Source organism: Solanum verrucosum, unplaced genomic scaffold, assembly GCF_900185275.1.
Source record: "Solanum verrucosum unplaced genomic scaffold, falcon-dt-bn FXZP01000252.1, whole genome shotgun sequence".
Classification (NCBI taxonomy): domain Eukaryota; kingdom Viridiplantae; phylum Streptophyta; class Magnoliopsida; order Solanales; family Solanaceae; genus Solanum; species Solanum verrucosum.
The window spans coordinates 7,115,478-7,138,834 of record NW_026019988.1 but is presented as its reverse complement, the minus strand read 5'-3'; the positions used below and the strand labels follow the sequence as shown (position 1 = coordinate 7,138,834).

Sequence of the window (23,357 nt, the reverse complement as noted above, 5' to 3'; positions counted from 1 at the left end):
CAAAACTCCACTGAAATTTCACTTAGTCACTCTTTCCCAGCTTATTCTACTAATAACCTCATTTAATCTCATCAACCTTTATAGACAACCTTGATTACCGCTGAATTATAATAGATTCTTTAAAAATACACGAACATTCAATATATCATTTTTGAAAAGAACGAACAAAAGAGCTATTAAAGCTATCTATTTCGTTTATAAACATCAAATACCCGAAATCCACAACCTTAGTTACCATTGAATTATGATAGATCCTTTAAAAATACATGAACATCCACCATATCATTTTTGAGAAGTACCAACAATATAGCTATTAAAACTACTCCCTCCATCCACTTTTAATTGTCATGTTGCGTTTTTTCAAAATCAATGTGATTAATTTACAAAGTGAAATTAAATTACATTAATTCGATATTTTAAACAAAAAATTTAAATATTCAAAAACTATATGAAAAATACTATAAATTGTGATCTTTTACATATCAATATGATGAAAAAATACATCGTAAAATGTTATTCTAAATACTTATTTTTGATTCTAAAAAATGAAACCATGACAATTTAAAGTAGACGGAGGTAATATCTATTTTCTTTATTGTAGTATTTTTCTCTTTCTTTCAATAAAGTTGGTGCCTTTTTTAATCAATAGGGTCACCAATCCAAAAATGTCAAAATTTTGAATAATTATGAATAAAGTTGTGGTACCCAATAGTATTTATTTGAGTTGCTCAACTGTATATTTTTCTATTTTTGGAACCCTTTTGTTTCTATTATCACTTACCTCATTGGTCTAAATACGTTGTTTCTAATCATATTTTTGCATATACACTTTTTATTTATATTTTTTTAGTATAATGTTTGTTGACTTGAGATAAATTTAAATCGGATTCATATAGTCGATCCCAACTAGCTGGAACTGAGGCATAGTTGTTGTTATGGTGTATATATATGTGTGTTTAGAAATGAATTTTCAAGATTTTCTATGGGAATGCATAGTACTTGTTTGTTAAAATGTTTCACTGAAAAAGCTTGATAGTGAATTCAAGAATGACAGTAGATAATTCAAGATGCTCAATTTGGAGCAGAGAGCAAGATATAGCATTTGAAAATGCATTAGCAACTTATCCTGAGGATTGTGTAGATAGGTGGGAGAAAATTGCAGCTGATGTTCAAGGGAAAACCTTACAAGAGATTAAGAATCATTATGAAATTTTACTCGATGATGTGAGCCGGATCGAGTCTGGTTATGTTCCTTTGCCTTGCTACAATTCTTCTTTTGACAGGTCTTTGTGCCATGATGGTGGTGGTGAAAGAACAGGCAAGAAGAGTGGGGTTTCAGGGAGGTTAAACAGTGAGTCAAATGATGGAGGTAAATCTACTAAGTTGGAGCAGGACCGGCGGAAAGGGGTTGCTTGGACGGAGGATGAGCACAGGTCAGTAACCGTTGAACTTCAGTTATTTCAGTACAATATTAAGCTTATTTATTGTATATTTGTTTGAAACAAGTGAGGCTTGCTCAAGTGGTCGATCACCTCCACCATCATCCGGTAGGTTTAGGGTCGGGTAAGTCAGAACACTATTGATTTCTCCTCAAAAGATAAGAAAAGAAAGTATATTTGTAAGAAACTCAAGTGTTCATACCTTGTGTTTGAGGTTGCTACATGTCATTTAGGATAGTGTAGTGGTACTTTTTTTCCCTTCATGTTTCAGTGAATATAAATAATCTTATTAAACTTAGCTTTATGCTCCTTCTGCCGAAAACTTTCTTTGCTTGGAAAGGTAATGACTGTCGACTGTCGTTATGAGGGTGTACTTCATGAAGTCATAGGACTAACTAAGCTGTTGCCAGACATTTGTTAAACTGTATTGTCCTGCTGTCACTTTCAGAAAGTACTCTTTCGATGGGAGATATGGTCGATAGAGAAACATTCCAAGTGATTCAGGGGTTTTCGCAAGTCTAATGTTAAGATTATAGATTTATGTTTATGCATAAGACAACAATTAGCCGATTACGGATTGATGTTTCTTTTCCTAATCCCTAGAGCTTTTCTTTGTCCAATTCAAGCTACCTGCATCTTAATCAGGCAATGGTTTTTCACTTGATTCACCTTTTTCATCCTAAAGTGCGCGTTGTACTTCTTGAAATTCCTGAAACTGGATCTTGTTTTGTAGCAATTGGACTTCTCATTTTGTTAGCCGTAAGAACCACGGTTGCACAGAAAATAATTGAAGATGCATATTCTTTACTGAAATCTTCTGCATTCTAGATACCGTTTAACATCCTTCCGATATTTTGTACTGACTGACTTTTTCTTCATTTGCTGCATCTTTGTTGGCATGCAGATTGTTCCTTCTTGGACTGGAAAAATATGGGAAAGGTGATTGGCGAAGCATTTCAAGAAACTTTGTTGTGACAAGAACTCCTACGCAAGTGGCCAGTCATGCCCAAAAATATTTCATCCGTTTAAACTCGATGAACAAGGATAGAAGACGAACAAGTATACATGACATTACTAGTGTTAACAACGGAGATGTCTCAGTACCTCAAGTTCCAATCACTGGCCAAACAATTGGTTCTTCTGGAAAATCCAACAAACAATCTCCAACAGCACCAATTGCTCCCATTGGAGTTGGCATATATGGAACAACGACCATCGGACAACCAGTAACAGGACCACTTGTTAACGTAGTTGATCAGAGGCAGATTCAGGATTTGGACATTATGGATTCGAGTTTGGGATTTTACTACAGCCAATCTTGATTTTCTGGGTACTTATCTAGGTAACTTTGTAACACATACAAAATTCGAGCCAAAGCTACTACTGGCTTCGGATGAAACCATAAGTTCAGCACTACATCCACCTCTGCAGATGGTACAACAGTGAATCTTTCTCCACCATACAAATCATACGGTGTCCAACCTCCAACTCCAGGAGCAGTGGTTACTGGTGCACCTGTAAACACGAGCCCAACGATGCTTACGATGAAACACACATCTACACATTAGTGACATTTTTTTTAGAAACAATAAGTGTACAAAGGCAAACTAAAGAGTCTTGTGCTTATTCATGTTTATGCAATCTTCTTCAATGGTGCATGAATAATACTATTTCTCAATGTCACCTAAGCATTCACTCAAGACTTTGATCCAGTGGTAAGAGCAATATAATATTAGATTATATTAACGTGAATCTTTACGACGTAGTGGTAAGATTGTGTATACACTATGTTCTTCAGATTCCACTTGTGAGATTACACTGGGTATATCCTTGTTGTTGTTGTAATGAATCTTTCGTCTTCCTTTCTTGCATTTTTAATTTCTTATACCCACATTACACAAGAAAAAGTGATAGATTACAACTTAGTTAAAATTTTAGATTGATCCTTAGACCCGAAAAAATAAGGGTGAAAATGTTTTCCAGAAAAACAAGTTGTTTGTTACTTATTTCTTGTGTGTTAGAGCATAAGCAAAAAATTCTATTCAAGAAATATTTGTATATAATCTAAACAAATACTATGAGATATGGTATGAATAAAAAATTCAGTTATAAATCAAAGATCAATTTTTTTGTTAACTATATAAATTGAGGTGAAAGACCTAAAAGAAATCAATACTTAGCCAGTTTAAGGTACAAGCAAATGTGCACAAGGTACAATCAAATATGCACAAGGTACAATATGTGAAAAACCTATATTTCTCCGACAAAGAAACATAATATATAAATATGACTTTTAACTTGACCTTTTATGTGCATAAGTAAACACTTAAAATTATATAGAGTTAAATAAATTTATACACGTCTTACCTAGCATAATACACCTAGAACGTCACGTAAAATGCAACTTGTGATGTAGGACACCAAATAGAATACGTGTGTCTAGTTATGCATATCCAAATTGGAGGTGAAAGGGCAGATTTATGTATAGAAACTGTTTTTTGTTGAAGAAAACAGAGATTTCTCTGCTGTCTTGTTCCCATTGCTCCAATGAGTCCACTGACCATTCAACTTACAAATCCAGCAAAACCCCAAACCACCATTTTCACTTTACCAAACAGACCAAGAATCTTGATTCCTCAAGCTACATTTTCTTCTTCATCAAATTCTCCTCTTTGGACCATTTCAGAGATAGTCAGGGCTGTTAATGGCAAAATCATCAAGTGGGGTCCACCTGGAACAATCTGTACGGACACCAGAACCCTTGAACCAGGACAATGGTTTCTCCCTCTTGTTGGGCAAAACTTTGATGCCCACAATTTCATTACCCCTAAATTGGCCACAAAAGGGTGTGTTGGAGTGATTGGGAACTGGGTTTGTGAGGGTTGGAACAATGGGTTTGTACAAGTAGAAGGTGACACTATGAGTTCTTTAAAAAGATTGGGTTTTTATGCAAGAAACAGGTTTACTGGTTGTTTAATTGGTTTAACAGGAAGTGTAGGTAAAACCACTACAAAGACTATGGTGGCATTAGCTTTGGAGAGTGTTGGAACTGTTTATTATAGTCCAGGGAACTGGAATAACGAGATTGGGGTTGCATTATCGCTTATTGGGATGTCGAGGGATGTGGGGTTTGGGGTTTTGGAGATGGGGATGAGCAAGAAAGGAGAAATCTTGGAGCTGTCCAGGATGTGTAGACCAGATGTAAGGGTGATTCTAAATGTGAATGCTGCACATTTGGAGAATTTTGCCAACTTGGAGGAGGTTTCCGTGGCGAAAGGGGAGATTTTAAGAGAAGCAATGCCAGGGGATGTGTGTGTATTGAATGGTGATGATCCCCTTGTCATGAGCCTCCCAGTTCCAGTTGGAGTTAAGAAGGTGACTGCTGTTTAGTTTTTTTTAAATTGTTCTTTATATTGATATTCTTTGTGGTTGGTGGTGAAGCTGGGATTCAACATATGTAGTATATATACATTAAAAGAAAATTTAGCTATCTAAACAGTGTGAATTTTCAGCGAAGGGGATGTTGATTGGATACAAGGTGTCTCCACCACTGTTTGTGATCAAGCTTCTTTTGTGTTGGTCACTGAATTAGTTCTCAGCGTCTGAACTAGCTGATAAGAGTTACATGCGATGCAGATACCACTGTTCTTTCCTTGCATTCTAGTATTGGTAGGTAATCTTGAAATGAAATTTTCTACTTTGAATCTTGCATATGAAAGGACAGAGAGCACTTCTTCCAATTTTAGATGTTTTTGATAGTAAATCTCATTAATGTGCATCTAGTGAGGGGTGTGGGATCCATACCGGATTTGGTCCAGCACCGACCGAATCTGGTATGGATGCCACACCCATGTCGTGTCGACACGGGTGAGTCCTAGCAACTTAGCTCATTACATCCTTGTTATTTGTTAGATACAGTTCTATATTAGGAGATAAGAGCCGAAAAACATGAATCCTGTTGCTTTTTATCTTTATATACTGTGAAACTATGATGGCTTGGCTCGGGAGTCTACTTTTGGTTATATTTCTTGATTTCATTTTCTCTTTTCTTGCTCAAGGTGGTATTTGGTCGAAAGTTGGGCTGTGATGTTCGTTTAGTTTCTTCACAAATCATAGACGGAGGTCGCAGAGTAGAAATTGTTCTAGAGGGGTTCAACGAAATGTAAGTTCATCAGAACCTTTTTCCAACCATTCTGTAGAGCATGCTATTTGCATTGGCTCAAAACTTGAACTATTACAACCTGGTTTGAACATTTTCAGAATACTAAACTTTTATAATCCCCTTATATTGTTATATTTTCCAAATTGTTGTAAAAATATGGTTTACTGTTATTGATGTAAATTGTATATATTTTTGTGTTCTTTATCGGGAAGGGCTTATACAAGCAGGCCTTCATCTTTTGTCTCTTTGGTGTGACTTAGATGTTATTAATTAGATATAAAGTGCGACAGAAGTCACCATCCCCTCTTTTCATAGCTAATAGAGAAGAGACTTTTGTAATTCTTACCTCTGTTGTTAGCGCTACACTCGATTCTTGAACAAAATGAGCTTTACTTTCTTAAAACAGATATGTTATGTAATTTTCAATGTACAAGGTCAGTACTACCACAGATTAAAGAACTTAGGTTGACGAAATATCCTTAGAAATTGTCTTATCAAGGAAATGCCTTTCTTCATTTAGGCTATTTTAATCTGAAACACAAATAACTTGCGTTATTCATTACAACAATTGATCCACTGTTATTTACTAGTATTTACAGTTCTATTTATTTGACATGTTGATACAAATTCAGGGTTAAATTCATAATCTCCAGTCCAGGCTTGCATTTGGCCGTTAATGCATGTGCAGCTGCTGCTGTCGCTAGTGCTCTTTGCGTTCCTCTTGCTCTAGCTGGAAAGTCCTTATCCAGATTTATACCTGTTCACCGAAGATCAGAGCTTGAAGTAACCAAGAATGGGATTACAATAATAAATGATGTTTATAATGCAAGTCCAGCCAGTTCTCAAGCTGCAATTGACTTGTTAAGAAACATTGACTGCAAAGGTAAACGAGTTGCTATACTCGGAGACATGCTTGAACTTGGTCCAACAGAATTCAAGTTTCATGAGTTGATGCTACAGAGTTGCTGCGATGCTCAGTTTGATGTGGTTGCACTTGTTGGAATGAGGTTTGTACGTGCAGCTGAGAGTATAGACTTTGGGCCAGATACAAAACTGGTGTGTACTACTGATGCTCACCAGATGGCTTCTAAAATCACCGATTATCTAAATAGTGGTGATGTCGTCCTTGTCAAAGGCAGTCGTCAAATAGGAATGGAGGTAATTGTCGATGCAGTTAAGTCTATCCACTTTGGTGTCCCACTTTGCCATGCAGTAATGAGCAAATGTGACTAATAGAAGATTCTGCAATGTGATCGTGCTAGAAAAAAAACAGTATGCTGGTTCAACTTTGTTTGAGTTCTTTTTCAAGACCTCCGCGTAGCTCAGGGCCAGCAGCTGGCGTTTATGCTGGCATAAGGATAGGTCATTAGCCATCTGCTGTAGCCATACGAGTTGGCTTTCAGGTGACAAGCTCTTTGTAGTGCTTAAGCTGCTCGGTAGAAGCCCTTGCTAAAGATGCTTTCTTCAGTTCAGTATCATGACGAAAGATTATAAGGATTGGAAAACTTACAGTTGGTATATATGGATGAAGTGCCTCTTTACGGATACTTTCTGCAATGTTACCACCATAGGGTTCAATAAAATCGTATTCTTACTCGAGGAACGACACTCCAGAAATCAGCTTATTGTTCAAGAAGCCACATATGGTAATGACAAAATAGGCTTCTGAAAATATACTCCTTGTTGCCAGAGTACTTCACTCACTTCCTTACGAGACTTGGTAAATATTTTGAGTTGATAACTGCAAGCTGCAATAGGATGTGAGTTTGCTAAACCACAGCCAGATCTTTGTGATATCATGGGAGGTTAATTGTTGCAAGGTGACGTGAAGGGTCAAAAACACACCTAAAGTATTTCAATTTTCTGAGTTTCGTTGTTGAACTATCAACTGTGTGAGTTTTCCTAATTTAACTATCACGAAATGTTTATCGAAACACACCTCAGCAATCAGTTGTTCACTTTAACAACTTTTCCTATCTGAATGATGGTAATGTTTCAAATAGGAAAAGTGAACAACCGATAGTTGAAGCGTGTTTCGATAAACATTTGATGGGAAAAGTAAACACTTGATAGTTCTGCGACATTTATTATTCATATCCCTAAAGATTAGCTATTCGATTCCCCCAAACACTTTGATAACTACAACAATAGTAATTATGGGATTGGTGTTGTTTGTCTTATTTTTTAGAGTTGTAAACAACTTTTTGTAATTGTTTTTTCCCATTTGTCTAAATTTTGATGGATATTGTATAGAATTACTCGGTATTTGTTTGACACAAAATTCTCATTTTATAATGAACTAGATAAATATTATCCAAAAACTTTTAATATAATATTTTAATAAAAATTTCTAGTAACACAATAATGATCTTTTTAAAGCATAAACATAGCCACAAGAAAAAGTCATTAAACAAGAAAACAACTTGTTCAAAAACTAGATTTTGGTTGGGTTAGATAAATTATAGTTGGAAGGAGCCTAAATCGACCCCCTTCTTTTTTACTTTGAAAAAAGCAGTAAGGAGTAAGGAGATTAAACTCTCGGATAAGACTAAGCAGCTATCGGCCGTTCCGACGGAATAATGAATTATTAATTAGCGGGTTATTTTTTTTTTATCTAAAATATAAAAAAGTACTTTATAAGTTATTTTCTAAATTTGATATACAACTTTTAATTCAACTTAAAATTTTCAAATAAAAAAAAATTATCTCGAAAAAAATAAAATAATTTTTATGATCAAATGGGTCGGATTGTTCTATGAACCAACCCGTTTGCCGCCAATAAAGCCCAGCTATATAAATATGGCGAAACTGTAACCCTTCCTCCGTCCTTTACAATACTAAATCATCGCTCTCTGTTTTTCAACTGTGCAAAAAATGCAGGTAAATTCATAAATTATTAACCTCAATTTCATATTTTCAGTTTCGATTACTTATTTCTATCTTCGTTAGGATTATACTGGATATGTTGTTGTTGTTGTTTGTTAAACTCGTCAAATTCAATTTCAGTTTCAATTTATTTATAAATTTGTTTATTTTATCTTCCACCAAGACCTGTTTTTTTTTTCCAAAACCCTAGTTTTTTTTTCCTGTTCAGTGTGTCTTTGAAATGTTTTTCTGTTTGTTAATTTGTTGGATGAATATGTGATTAAAGTGTGTTTAATTTCTCCATGCAGGCTAGTGATAGGTTCAATATCAACTCTCAGCTTGAGCACTTGCAAGCTAAATACGTTGGAACAGGACATGCCGACTTGACTCGATTGTAAGTTTTTGTTTTTGATGAAGTAAGGGGAATTTGTTAGAAGGCATAAAAAGATGCAAGAAAGTAGACGAAAATAGGTAGTTAGATTCATAACAAGTGGATCTATACTAAGGCGTAATGAAATTCGAAAGAAATTGCATTATTTATAGGGGTGAGATAGTTTTAGCTGAAAAGATTAAGGCATTTAGCCTCGAGGGAGTAGGTTGGAGTTGAGATGCTCTGGAAACACCTTTGATTTATTTCTGTTCAAATACACCAAAATATTACTACTGGTATTGTTCTCCAGATCTTTTTGATGGCTTTGTCAACTCCCTTAAAACACTAACTAACACTAGCTTTCATAGGCTAACTTTAACAGTGTTCTCAAAGGTGCTCTTAAAGCGTGCTTTAGCCCGGTTGAGTGCTTTGTCTCGTTTAATGTGTGCTTCAGTGTCCTCATCTAGCCTCTAAGAAATACTTTTCCTTGACAATGAAGGTGACATTAAACAATTAAAATCTTACTGTGAGAAATATAGGAAAAGAATATTATTGAATTGTTGTTGTTTACATTATTACATTGAGACCCTATTTATAGACCCTAGAATACAATCCTTTACCAAGTAGGATACTATTTAGTATTCCTATTTCTATTTCTATTCCTATTCCTGTTCTAATAGGATTGTATAAACTTATTCTTATTCTAATAGGATTGTATAAACCTATTCCTATTCTAATAGGATTGTATAAACCTATTCCTATTCTAACACTCCCCCTCAAGCTAGTGCATACAATTCATGTACCTAGCTTGTTACAAATGTAATTAACACGAGGACCGATGAGGGGCTTGGTGAGATATCTGCAAGTTGATCACTCGACTTCACAAATTTGACAATCAATCTCAATGGGCTTGGTCTTCTCATGAAATACTGAATTTGATGCATAATGCCGATAAAACAGAAAGTGATAAAATTACAGTGTTGAACTTCCCAAACCAAGCTTGCAAAAACTATTTCAGACCATAGAGTGACTTACGTAATCAACATACAAGGCTACTAAACTCCCCCTGAGCAACAAATTAGGTGGTTGCTCCATATAGACTTCTTCACAATGCAACGGTCGCCGGAAGTGCTCAAAATCTAGTATAAAGTGTATGGATCATGTTGGAATCAATAGACGTGTCAATATTTAACAAGAAAGTCACCGAAAAATTGGCCGGAACATGCTTATATGCCGGAGTATTGATTTGATGGATAAAAGTGGTCACAATCTAAGAAATAAAATTATATGGATAGGGTTGGAATGATGTCACGACCCAACTAGAAAATAGAAATTATATAGGATAGTTCGAATTGATGGAATGACCCCCATTGAAAAAGAGAAATAATATGGGTAGGGTCGGAATGATGGCACAACCCTAATGAAAAAGAGAAATTATATAGGTATGGTTGGAATGATGGCACAACCCTACGCAAATCAGATTTGGGGAGTCACCGGAAAGACGAATGGAACTATGCAAATCAAATCTGAGGAGTCACTAAAAAGACATGATGCTATGCAACTCAGATATGAGAAAGTAGTTCGGTAAAATCCACGGTACTACACAAATTAATTATGAAAAGTAGTCCGGAGAGATGCACGGTGCTACGCAAATAAGATATGCAAAAAAAGGTAGTCACCGGAAGGATGTCACGGTGCTACACAAATTATATATGAAAAAGTAGTCACTGGAATGATGGCACAGTGCTACACAAATTAAATATGAAAAAGTAGTCACCGGAATGATGACACGGTGCTACAAAAATTAAATATGAAAAAGTAGTCACCGGAATGATGGCACGGTGCTACACAAATTAGATATAAAAAAGTAGTCACTGAAAAGATGGCACGGTGCTACAAGTTAGATATAAGAAAGTAGTCACCGGAATGATGGCACAGTGCTTAAATAAATCAAATATGAGAAAATAGTCACCGGAAAGATACATGGTGACCCAACTTTTGCTAACATAATTGTTGGCCAGACGGGCGGCATATATGAGTAATAGCCGCCCGCCGGCAGCGGAATCACTTTGATCGTTTACCAAGATCGTAGAGGCTCTGATACCATGTGAGAAATATAGGAAAGAATATTATTGAATTGTTGTTGTTTACATTATTACATTGAGACCCTATTTATAGACCCTAGAATACAATCCTTTACCAAGTAGGATACTATTTAGTATTCCTATTTCTATTTCTATTCCTATTCCTGTTCTAATAGGATTGTATAAACTTATTCTTATTCTAATAGGATTGTATAAACCTATTCCTATTCTAATAGGATTGTATAAACCTATTCCTATTCTAACACTTACTTTATTGTTATTTTTTTTTCAATTTCTTTGTCCATATATTTGTTATTCATGCTTGTAATTATTAGTCTTGGACTAAACATAAATATTTGTATTTTTCTCCATTTGTGCCTTTTTTCATTAGATCCCCATGCTTTATTTGTGCTTTGCGCTTAAAGCCCCAACGGACCTTAGAGCTATTTGATGTTTTTCACATTTGTTAACACTGGATTTAATGTTTGTGGCATCGCCCATTTCAGACCGAAAATAGAATAGAAGAGGCTCCATATCTCCTTTGCAATAGAACAAATGAAGGGAAAAGTGGTTGATACTTTCTGCATACTGCTGGCACATGTAGCATCTGTTTAGTAGAACAATTTTCCTCTTGCAGTAGTTTTCATGAGTGAGACATATCCCCTTAGAGCTAACTAGGTGAAGCAAATCACCCTGGTAGGCACCTTTGTTCTCCAAATATGCATTTAGAGCTAATTATTAATCATTCCATTCTGAGCACAATGGTGTTTGTAACCATCTCTAAAGTCTAATCTGAAGCACTGAATGCTTTCATGTGTTTTTGGTTATTTCTATTGATTTCTCATAAATCTGAAGCACTTGGATGCTTTAGACTTTAGAGAATATATGAATGAAGGTGAGAATCAATTAGACAAAAGGATAACAACCTTAAGAATCGATGAAGTCTGTGAATATATATCAAGACAATTTGAAGAATTGTGTAATGAAAAAGGCACTGCTAGACAATTAACTATTCCTTGCACACCTCAACAAAATGGTGTAACAGAAAGGAGGAATAGAACACTATTGGACATGAAAGCAAATTTACCCATTTCCTTCCGGGAGAATGCGTTATTGACTGCAACCTACATATTAAACAAAGTGACTTCTAAGAAGTGTATCTTTATAAGATACTCAGAACTCTCTAAAGAGTATGTGTTTATTAGTGAATCGGAAGATGGAAGTATTACTGAAATTGAATCATGATGTCACATTTCTAGAAAATGATTTTCCAAGGAAAGAGAGCCCTCTTTATGAACTGCTGAATCACGAGATGTTACATGTTGTTTTGGCATGTTTGTAATTTACCTATTTCTGCTTTCGTTGAAATTGAGGTTCTTTATTCTAACTATGGTTTTGTAGGTGGATTATCTATAATCTCTGATTGACATTTATTGACTATGTTTAGAGTTAGTCTAATAACTTTGGAGATACTGATGTTTTGGATTTTATTTATTTGTCTTAGTGAGTGGGCAGTGAACATTCAGCGTGACAGTTACGCATCTTATGTTGGACACTACCCAATGTTGGCGTATTTTGCCATTGCAGAAAATGAATCAATTGGAAGAGAGCGCTACAATTTTATGCAGGTTTGTGCTTGTTAGCGATGCTTATCTTGTTTTGCAGTTACTTTGATTTTTAGATCTTAATATGCTGGCTTGGATAAGGCAGGTTTTTAACTGCTTTTAGTGTACAGTTCTGCGTTCTATTCACCAACTAGTTAATGGAAGTTGCTGCGTTGATGTTAAGACTATAGTTTGCATTGCAGAACAAGTTGTAGCACTTCTTGATGCCCTTTTTTGTTTAAAGTCCTCTTCCAGTGAAAGTATTTAGCCATTCAATGCAAGGTTTCCTAGGATTTGACTACCATGTGTTACATTGTGCTTTTAAAGGATGCTCAAGAATGATGGCTTCTTAGATGTGGCTAGTAAGTAACTAATTATAAAGACTAAGACTCATTTGAGGCTACTAAGTAACTAAATATTCAGCAATAGCTTTAGAAAGATCGTTACAAAAAGGTTGTCACATATGCGCAAGTCTATCACTCCTTAGTGACCCAAAATGCGCACACTTCGACCTTTTATGCTGTATTGCACTCTTTTGTGGTACTCATCTTCATTTTCTGTGTAGTTGTACCTGGGAATTTCATTCCGTGAGTGTCGAAACAAAGTGATGTTTTTTTTTTGTATAGTTTGCTCTCTTTTCTTTTTTACTTTTGGGAAAAGAAAGCATTTTTGGTTTTGATCAAAACAGATGGATTTATTGCATTTTCATATGCTTGTGTGGAGTCATGAGTTAAGTGTTTGTTCTCTGGATTAATAATGGAAGTTTTGTCTAGTTTTTAGCCCAAGAAAACAAACATATCCATGTTTGCTGATATTAAGGGTATAAATGATGAAGTTCAATAATAAAAAAACTAAATATAGTCAACTTGTTTGTTAGAAATCATCAAGTTATCAAGATAACAGAAAGATATGAACTCTAGTAGTAAGTAACACAGGGTAGCTACATCTAATGTGGAAGGAACATTTTTTGGAAAGGAAGAAAACATGAAGTCCTTTTGACTGAAGTATTCAAAAATAGAGTTTTTTGTGAGTATATACTAGGTGGTACAACCTTCCTCAGGTAGAAGTTTTGAAAAATGACTATCTTGTGAAAGTCTTAACTACTGTGATGTAGAGCTCCCGTTAGACTACCTGTTTCTCTTCTTGTTATTCTTAGAGGTTATACCTTGTTAAACACAACTTCTTTTGCTATGTTGCCACTTAAAAAATTTCAACGGACAGAGGTTGTTCAGAAAATATAAAGAAAGGAGACTTCTCCCCATTGTATACGTTTTCGGAAAGGCTACAGTAGACATGCAGTTGCAGTTGTCATGAAGCTAGTCGGATTCTCGACATAATCCCACTTGTGGATGTTTGCATGACCACCTGTTGAATGCAATAATTTTTAAGCTACTAATCTGGAAGGCCAACCACTTCCTGAATATTTCAGTGTCGATGGAGGCCTTAGCTGTTTCACGTAGAAGACAGAATCATCCTGAATATCACAAATTTATTTTTGAATATATGATGTTCTGTGAGTATGCATCCTTGATTTTGGTCTTCTACAATTACTCACAATCCTGTATTTGTGCTTGTGCAGAAAATGCTGTTGCCTTGTGGTCTTCCACCTGAAAGGGAAGACGATTAAGAGTTGCAACGGATAGCACACCCTTTCAGACTCAGACCTTGCCAAGCCAAGCTTAAACCTTGCTGCTTTAATCTCCAGTTCATAACATGTAAGGTTGATTTGATATGAAAGATTTGACTTGTATTAATTTGAGTGATCTAGCAAAAGCACATTTGGAGTTGTTTTTTCATGTTCAACTATCATATATATATACATTTCATGTTCATTAGTTGTTTTTTTGCTCAAGTGCCTAAGAGAGGTGTCGAACATCGAGTAGCTGCTATATAGTTGTGGTAAACGTTTTTGGTAGAAATTCAGTTGGAATATTTGAACTTTAACCCTGCCCCCAAAATATCCAAATGGCCAGCTGATGTCTAAAAATATCACCCCGAGTGCTAAAATCCACATTGTGGCTTGGGTAGGGCTAATCTATATTGAAGGTTTTAATGTGTTGGCTTACGTAGTGGATAAAGTTATCCGATACATGTCGTTGGTAGGAGGTAACATGTATAGATACTTGAAATAAACTCAATTAGCATTCAACTATAAAAACTCAAAAGGGGGACATGAATACCTCATAAGCTCATCAATGTATTGTGAGGAAACACTACAATTGAGACAATTATGAGAATTACTTCTTAATGGAACCTGTGAAAGCTAGTATAGTCAGTATAGTTGTGAGTATGAGAAGTATGATGGCCCCCACAGTTGAAGCTCCTACCCAAGGATTACTAAAATAATTGTGTTTCAAATTTGCCTTCATTCTATTCCATGGTTTTTCACAATGTTCAACTGCTTTTCTGCATTCTTCTTTGTAATAGAAGTTGGAATAAATAGAGACTCCATTTCCAATTTTGTTGAAGATGCTAGCTACTTCTTTGTCCTCTCCTATCCAATTCTCTATGATTCCTTTCTGGCGAAGCAAATTCACATCTTTATCCGAGTCAATAAGATAATCCATGAAAGTTGCAAAATCACTGAAATATTTTGGTTGTACATCAATTGATTGTTGCTCATAAGCAATGAGATTTCGCAGGAGGATTTTTGTATCATCTTCAACTTGAAAACAAGGTATTGTCATCAATCCATTCTCGAACTTTATACTATCAAATAAATTTGTGTTATCCCCAAGGTCGTCTTCTTTAACGAAGCTAACTCCAGCTTTGAAAAGCTCTATTGCATTTGGCATTACCGTATGACATGTTATGCTATCTTTTGAGTTTTTCACGGGATTCCCATAACATAGAAAATATGTGTACTACATGAAGTAAATGTTTGATATTTTCTGCATTACATTCTATCTCTCCAAAGGATTTAGGGGTCATTTTTGACAAGTCAATGAAAAAAGTAAACGAATTAATCGCCAGTATTGCCAATGGTAAATCATCATCTTGCTTTGTCATGTGATGAAGCTTGTCGAGGACAAAAAAAGGAAGTTGGTTTTCTAGTAAGATCAAGTCTCTGAATATGTAACAATCTTTAATATTGATAATTTCTTCTTCTCCTTGCAGACACATTTCATAGTACTCTCGAATAAACTCAACCACAAAACAACCATCAAGCAATAACATTTGGCAAAATTGACTATCATTGCCAAGCTCGTCTATATCTTCGTAACACTTTATTGCTTCCTCATTCAGTTCCTTCAATTCATTGATGCAACTTTCCACATCAAGCCCCTCTTTTTGTTGAAGAAACCTTCGTAGGTATAATAGTTTGTGCTTTTCCATTGGATGAAGTTGAGGATTTTTCTTATGGTAAGGACCGATAGAGATCATCTTTGGTGTATAAGCATCTGGATTTGATTCACGTAGCCCTACATTTACTTTGAATATGGTACACGATTCAATAGATGAATAGTCCAAATCCTCAAACATTTCATCAAAGATTTGATTTATAGATTTCTTTGTTTTTGACCATAATGGATCGTGACTATTTGTTTCCTTTATGTCGATTAAATGATCCACTTTCCTCCCTTCTTCTATCTATAATAAGACTCATTGTTAAAATTCAACACATTCACACGATGAATGTTGTAAAGATCGATGCATATGATAAAACCAAGACTAGTGAATGTGTTAGGACCATGAGATAGACCTAAAATTACATCGAAGTAAATGGAAAAAATTGTTTTATACAGTCGAGAGAGACATCAACATTTTCAGTTTGAGGAAGTAGTGGAATTTGATCATCTATTGAGGTCATCTCAATGGAGTGTGCTATCCCTTTTTCTTCAACTCTAATTCCTACATAAGATATGCATCCCAAATTAATGGCAATTTGAGGGAGTATTAGATAATATAACGACATTTATATTATTGCTGTCAAATAATTGTCGCAAAATCCTTTGCGTGAAACATTTTAAAATTACCTTATTTTGTTGTTCATAAATTGAAAATGGACTAGTTGGAGTGTACTTGAGTTTCTTCAGGAATTAAGTATAAGAGATGGAGAATATAAACTTCTATGAGTACTATTTATATATATTACTAACATGAAATAATGTACATTTGAGAAAAGTATAATGACATTACATTTAAGAAACATATCATAGAATAACACTTTTAAGTGTGTGTTGAAGCCACCATTTATTCTTAAATTTGCTATCAAGTTAAGTTGAAGAAGAACACTTTTAGAGTGTGTTTGGTACGACGATTTTTTTTTTTCCAGAAAAATAAGTGAGTGTCTCTTTTAGTTTTTAATGTTTGATAAATAAGTTGAATATATATATATATATATATATATATATGTTCTACTATTATATAAGAGGGAGTTTATGATGGGACATTCTATGTGTCCCATCATAAACTCCCTATATAATATATAATATAATTATATAATATAATAAATCATTTTTCTACTATATAATATATATTTATTTTTCTACTATAAGGGAGTTTATATAATATATAATATAATATAGAGGGAGTTTATGATTTTTCTACTATATAATATATATAATATATATTTTCTCTTATTATATAAGTAGGAGTTGAAGCTACCCATTAACTTGACATGTAGAATTACTAGAGCCCACATATATATTTATATTTTTTTTCTACTATATAATAAAAGGGAGTTTAGGCCCAAATATATTATATAATATTTAAGATTGAGACTTTTCCATTTGTGACATATATATATATATTATAAATCACAATAATTAATAACTTAAAACATTTTTTAAAAAAATATGAAAATTCGGATGACTCTCCAAATTTTATTTATGTGACATAAATTGAAACAACAAAAATAATATATATTGGGTCCATTTTAATTTATTTACTATTATATAAGAGGGAGTTTATGATAGGACATTCTATGTGTCCCATCATAAACTCCCTATATAATATATAATATAATAATATAATATAATAAATCATTTTTCTACTATATAATATATATTTATTTTTCTACTATAAGGGAGTTTATATAATATAATATATAATATAATATAATATAATATAATATAGAGGGAGTTTATGATTTTTTCTACTATATAATATATATAATATATATTTTCTCTTATTATATAAGTAGGAGTTGAAGCTACCCATTAACTTGACATGTGAAATTACTAGAGCCCACATATATATTTATATTTTCTATTCTACTATATAATAAAAGGGAGTTTCGGTCCAAGTATAATATATAATATTTAAGATTGAGACTTTTCCATTTGTGACACACACATATATATATAATTTTTTAAAAAAATATGAAAATTTGGATGACTCTCCAAATTTTATTTGTGTCACATAAATTGAGACAGCAAAAATAACATATATTTGGTCCATTTTAATTTATTTGTCTTACTTTTTTTTACTGTTTTTTATATTTAAAAATTGTGTAAAAATACTAAAAATCATGATAATTGACAACATAAAATATGTTTTAAAAAATATACAAAAAAATCCACTGATTCTTGAAGTGAATCTATCGTAAAAATACTATAAATCATGATAATTGACAACATAAAATATTCCAAAAATAAATACATATAAAAAAATTTGATTGATTTTTGAAATTAATCTATTGTTAAAAATTATGTATAAAATACAATAAATCTTATAATTGACAACTTAAAATATTTATTAAAAAAACACAGAAAAAGAAATTGACTAATTCTTAAAATTAATCTATCAATGTCACATAAAATGAGACAAAAGTAGTAATATGTATTATTTAATGTGAAATTATTGAAAACTATGTAAAATGTATTGTAAATCTTAACAATTAACAACATTTGATTGACTCTTGAAATTTTATCTATGCTACATACATTGAGACAAGAGGAGTAATATATATTAAGTATTTAAAAATTACGTACAACCTTATTGCTTTCTGTAGGATTCGAAATATCGTGGTCATTTTTTAGGCTGATACAAGTTTTGTACATTTTCTATTTAATTTTTTTAATATTATAAATCGCAATAATTAATAATTTAAAATATTTAAAAAAATATATTAAAAATTGAGTTGCTTTCGGGAATTTTATTTATACTATATAAAATGGGACAAAGGAAGTAACTTATATCATTTACAAATGACTTAAAAAGCATTAAAAATTACAATAATTACCAATTTAAAATATTTAAAAGCTATATAATAAAATAGGTTCACTCTTAGAATTCTATCAGACACACATATATTGGGACAGAAAAAATAACACATATCATTTTAAAATTACCAAAAAAGTATTATAAATAATAATAATTAACAACTTAAAATATCTAAAAGACATTTTAAAAGGGTTAATTTTGTAATTTTATCCATATCACATAAATTAGGACAAAGTGACCAGTAATGTAGGTTATTTGAAAGTTATATAAAAATATTATAAACCACAATAATTAATAACTTAAAACATTTTTTTAAAAAATATGAAAATTTGGATGACTCTCCAAATTTTATTTGTGTCACATAAATTGAGACAACAAAAATAACATATATTGGGTCCATTTTAATTTATTTGTCTTATTTTTTTTTAGTGTTTTTTATATTTAAAAATTGCGTAAAAATACTATAAATCATGATAATTGACAACAAAAAATATGTTTTTAAAAAAAATACAAAAAATTCCACTGATTCTTGAAGTGAATCTATCGTAAAGATACTATAAATCATGATAATTGACAACATAAAATATTTTAAAAATGTTATATGTGGGTAGTATTATTATGCCTTAAATAGCATCAAAGAAAGTACATGTTTGTGATAAAAAAACTTATTTCTTTATCCACGCAAACAATCACTTTAAAAATTCCGTTATTAGCCCCAAAACATACCATTTATATTATTGGGCCCGTGCATAGCACGGGCAATATTATCTAGTATATATATATGTGTGTGTATGTGTGCGCGCGCGTGTGTAAAAGTATTTGTATAAAATCTACAGCACTATTTAGGTCGGCTTGGGGGCTAGAGATGTGAGGGTGTAGGGATGAGCACTATGCATGGGGTTAGCTGGTAGTGTGTGTTGGAGTGTAGATATTTGACCGTTATTAAACAATAACTAAACTATATTATATATTTTTTAATAGGTGAAAAATGAGCTAAAACGGGGGAATATTGCATAGTTTTCTTTGGGATTGGGCATAAAATATTGAAAACTGAATTACCGAATCGAACCAATAGCGACCATCTTTGATGTATATACAGCTGGGTTTGATTCATGTTGTCACACATTTACTTTGAATATGGTACACGATTGAATAGATGAATTGTCTAATTTCAAATATTTCATCAATTCTTTCCTTTATGTCGACTAAATGATCCACTTTCCTCCCTTCTTCTATCTGTAATAGAAAAGAGTAAGAAATTTTAAAACGTTTATTAGAAACAAAGGGCAAATATACTCCTCAACTTTGTGATCTCGGTTGGATATATCTTTCGTTAAAAAAGTGTTGCATATAAATACCTTTGTCGTTTAACAATTAATGATGCATATATATCCTTTTTGTCAACAAGTTGAATTAACAAAATAATCTAAAACAAATATATATATATATATATAGATATATAAAAGCAGTGTAATTTAGTTTGTCTATTGATGTAATCTCAATGGAGTGTGTCATCCTTCTTTCTTCAACTCTAATTCCTAAAAAAAATAAATCAATTTATTTGTTTTTTTTAAAATTTAATTTATATATTATTAATATAATCATTGCAGAATTGATTTGAAAGGAGAAGACAAAGCAAAAAGGAAATTAATTTTAATTTTCTTGTTAAATTACTAGCTTTATGAAAGAGTTCTATATACATGTCTTGTCATAACATCTAAAAAATAGACTACGATCTTTAAAAAAATAAAAAGTCCAGGAAGGAATCTATACATAATGGCCTAATATATAAATAAGTATATAAACAATGTAACATGAGTAGCAAATTAAGCATAAATTAATACAATATGAAGGGTGCATGTGTTAAAGCTAAAGTGCAATATATATAATGTATAAAACATTTAAAAATAATTACCTCTTTGATTTATAAATTGAAAATGGACTTGTTGGAGTATACTTGAGTTTCTTCTTAAATTCTTCTTTGCTCAACTTTTATGAAGGTGAAGAATGAGAGATGGAGAATATAAAATTATATATGACTATATATAAATTTTTCTTTGGGTTTGCAAGCCTACCTATATAACTAACATGAAATAATGTATCTTTTGAGAAAAGTATCATAGAATATATAAAGCTTTAGTATCATAGAATAAAGTGAATGTCATTTAAATTTAAGAAAACATATTATTGAATAACACTTTAAGTGTGTCTTGAAGCCACCATTTATTCTAAGATTTGATATCTAAGTTTTTTTGAAGGACACTTTTAGGGTGTGTTCGATACGACACAGTTAGATGTTATTTATTCTGGAAAATGGGTGAGTTTTTTATTTATTTTTTAATATTAAAAGTACTCTTCAACTATTGGAAATGAATCAAATACACCCATCGTATGATTTTGGGGTAAAAAATATTCTTACCGTAGTAATGACTCACTTTTACCCCTCAAAATTAACAACCACTTTTTATATTTATTTATTATTTACACCCAACATTCTACATGACATATTTAAGATTATAAAATTTAGTAACTCATTGAAAGATGTGCATAATTTTTTCCTAGTATTAAATGTGTGTAAAATTAAATATACACTTATAACTTATAAGTAACATAATTTTTATTGATAAGGAATGTCCATTCAACCACCCTTCACATTTTTAGCTCCCTCCGATCTCTTTTAAGAATTTTGGCACCCTGATTGTGTCATGACCCAGATCGTCATGATAGACACCCACACTAACCCTCCGATGGGAGAACCATTACTACAACTCAACTAAACTGTAACATCCGGCAATTTGAAATAACTATGAAAAAAAAAACTTGGAAATTCGAAAATAGTCATTTTTGGAAAAGTTCAAAATCTGGAAAATTTGGCTAAGTGTGGAAATCAGTGAGTTTTTGGCCAACTTTGAGCAGTCGTAACTCCTAGATCAGGATGAGTTAGGAGTAGTTCCAGTTATGGTTGTGAATCTTGTGGAATGATCTTTCCAACGCCGCCGAGTTTGCTCGATTCCGAGTTCGTATGAGCGAGTTATGGCCATTGAAAGTTGGGTAGTTGGCAGGGAATCCGTCCGGAAATTTTAAGGGCATTTTGGTCTTTTCCCTAGCCATTTCTTTTGAGATTATATTGGGTGTTAGGCTGATTTTGGATAATTTTTATCCCATTTTAAAAGAGAAAGAATTAGGGTTTTTGAGTGAAGAAGAGAAGAAGAGAGAAAGCAGAGAAGAATAAGAGGAGATCAAGGAGTTTCCGTCAAAGTTCCGTCGTGGAAATCGTCGAGGGTGATCCCTATCAAGGTATGTGAGTTCTTAGTGTGGGTTGATCCTTTCCCCCACACACCCAACTCATTGTTATTGAGAAAAGATTGGTTATGTTGTTGAAGTTGTTGTTGTTGAGGTTGTTGATGTTGTTAATTGTGTTGTTGAAGTTATTGTTGGTTGTGGGACATGATTTGGTTGTGTATTTGAGTTGTAATCTATTGTATGTTGAGAGATTGATGATCCTTAGTGTTTGGGGTTAAATCCATTGAAGTAAGGATGGTTTAGAGTTGAAGAAAAAGGGGAGAAAAGTCGAGTTTTCTGGGGAAGGGACTGGCGCGTCGCGCCTGCCTGCGCACCCCAAAGGGGACTCTGAAGTCCAGCCCTTGGGGCGGCGCGCCAGCAGGTGACTTCTGACCTTCAAGGGCTGGCGCTCAGCGCCTTGCAGAGCGCCAAGGACGCCATGCTCCCCTTTCTTTCCATGCTTTCTCATGCATGTTCCTAGGTGTTATACCTATGTTCCCTAGTTGTTTCCAACAACCCAAAGTGTTTCTAAACATCCCGAACTCATCCAAATACGTGTGATCATATATCTTGAATCCATAATTCAATTCAAGGCGAGTTAGTATCAAGTTAAAGAGAAGTTAGAGTCAAGTCAAGCAAAGTTAAGAAGTTAGTTCAAGTAAGTTTTCAAAGTTGTTCGAGAGTCTTTATTGAACGTTTTCACTTCATTCTAAGGCTCAAGTTGCTAGTCAAGTAAAGAGTAAAGAGTCAAGAGTTCCAAGCTGAGTAAAGAGTTTAAAGTTGAGTCCATTCTCAAAGTTATTAGGGAACTATGTATTCCCAAAGAAGTTTTAAAGAAATGTTTTTACATTTAAACAAGGTTGGAAACTGAGATTTCCAAAAGAGCCTTCGGGCTAGTTTTTGAGTAATTATCTCATATCAGCAGGAAGAAATATGTTTTAAAAACATAAGAGCCAGTACATTTTTGGGAGTATTATCGAGCACCGAATTGGGGGAGCGTTCAAAGAACCCACAGCCCCTATAGAACCATGTTAGCCACCATGGGTAGAAAAGGATCATACTTTTTGGATGAATCCTTTTCCAGATAGACTAGTGGATCCATTAGGCAGTTCAGGTCTTATACCTTTGGCCGAGTATAAGATGCTCTGGCAGCGTGAGGTCGATCGCTGTATCATCACTATAGCTCTCATGTGATGGTTGTTGGTTAGAGAAACTCCCACAGCAGTTATTGTATTTTCATACACATAAAGTATTGTATTTTATATACATCAGTTCATTTGTATTTCTATATACATCTCAGGCTTATTGTATCTTTGTATACACACAGAGTTTATAGCATGTTTGAGGTAGTCATTCTTTATATCGCACTTGTTTTAAAACTTG

General features: G+C 33.3%; 3 protein-coding genes and 1 pseudogene across 3 annotated transcripts; 3 read left to right on the top strand and 1 right to left on the bottom strand.

Annotated features, from left to right (window-relative positions):
• The first annotated feature begins 1,046 nt into the window (after positions 1 to 1,046).
• On the top strand, positions 1,047 to 2,892 carry LOC125819077 (transcription factor SRM1-like). Its single transcript, XM_049498588.1, has 2 exons — positions 1,047 to 1,433; positions 2,344 to 2,892. The coding sequence occupies exons 1-2, from the start codon at positions 1,048 to 1,050 to the stop codon at positions 2,759 to 2,761; spliced, it is 804 nt and encodes a 267-aa protein (XP_049354545.1). The 5' UTR covers position 1,047; the 3' UTR covers positions 2,762 to 2,892.
• A 1,094-nt stretch (positions 2,893 to 3,986) lies between these two features.
• On the top strand, positions 3,987 to 6,899 carry LOC125819070 (uncharacterized). The gene is made up of 3 exons (XM_049498583.1): positions 3,987 to 4,814; positions 5,498 to 5,601; positions 6,234 to 6,899. The coding sequence occupies exons 1-3, from the start codon at positions 3,987 to 3,989 to the stop codon at positions 6,832 to 6,834; spliced, it is 1,533 nt and encodes a 510-aa protein (XP_049354540.1). The 3' UTR covers positions 6,835 to 6,899.
• Positions 6,900 to 8,767: 1,868 nt separating this feature from the next.
• LOC125819078 (uncharacterized protein At4g14342) lies at positions 8,768 to 14,319 on the top strand. The gene is made up of 3 exons (XM_049498589.1): positions 8,768 to 8,860; positions 12,425 to 12,548; positions 14,104 to 14,319. Exons 1-3 carry the CDS (start codon positions 8,769 to 8,771, stop codon positions 14,149 to 14,151), a joined length of 264 nt encoding a protein of 87 aa, XP_049354546.1. The 5' UTR covers position 8,768; the 3' UTR covers positions 14,152 to 14,319.
• Positions 14,320 to 14,761: 442 nt separating this feature from the next.
• LOC125819163 (putative UPF0481 protein At3g02645) lies at positions 14,762 to 16,440 on the bottom strand (annotated as a pseudogene).
• Positions 16,441 to 23,357: the final 6,917 nt, after the last annotated feature.

Bases quoted from the DNA above. Each gene is read 5' to 3' on its own strand.
- LOC125819078 (XM_049498589.1), top strand. From the start codon at position 8,769: ATGCAGGCTAGTGATAGGTTCAATATCAACTCTCAGCTTGAGCACTTG. The intron at 8,861-12,424 runs GTAAGTTTTTGT...TATTTGTCTTAG, and splicing joins CATGCCGACTTGACTCGATT to TGAGTGGGCAGTGAACATTC. The intron at 12,549-14,103 runs GTTTGTGCTTGT...GTGCTTGTGCAG, and splicing joins AGCGCTACAATTTTATGCAG to AAAATGCTGTTGCCTTGTGG.
- LOC125819070 (XM_049498583.1), top strand. From the start codon at position 3,987: ATGAGTCCACTGACCATTCAACTTACAAATCCAGCAAAACCCCAAACC. The intron at 4,815-5,497 runs GTGACTGCTGTT...TTCTTGCTCAAG, and splicing joins TTCCAGTTGGAGTTAAGAAG to GTGGTATTTGGTCGAAAGTT. The intron at 5,602-6,233 runs GTAAGTTCATCA...ATACAAATTCAG, and splicing joins CTAGAGGGGTTCAACGAAAT to GGTTAAATTCATAATCTCCA.
- LOC125819077 (XM_049498588.1), top strand. From the start codon at position 1,048: ATGACAGTAGATAATTCAAGATGCTCAATTTGGAGCAGAGAGCAAGAT. The intron at 1,434-2,343 runs GTCAGTAACCGT...GTTGGCATGCAG, and splicing joins TGGACGGAGGATGAGCACAG to ATTGTTCCTTCTTGGACTGG.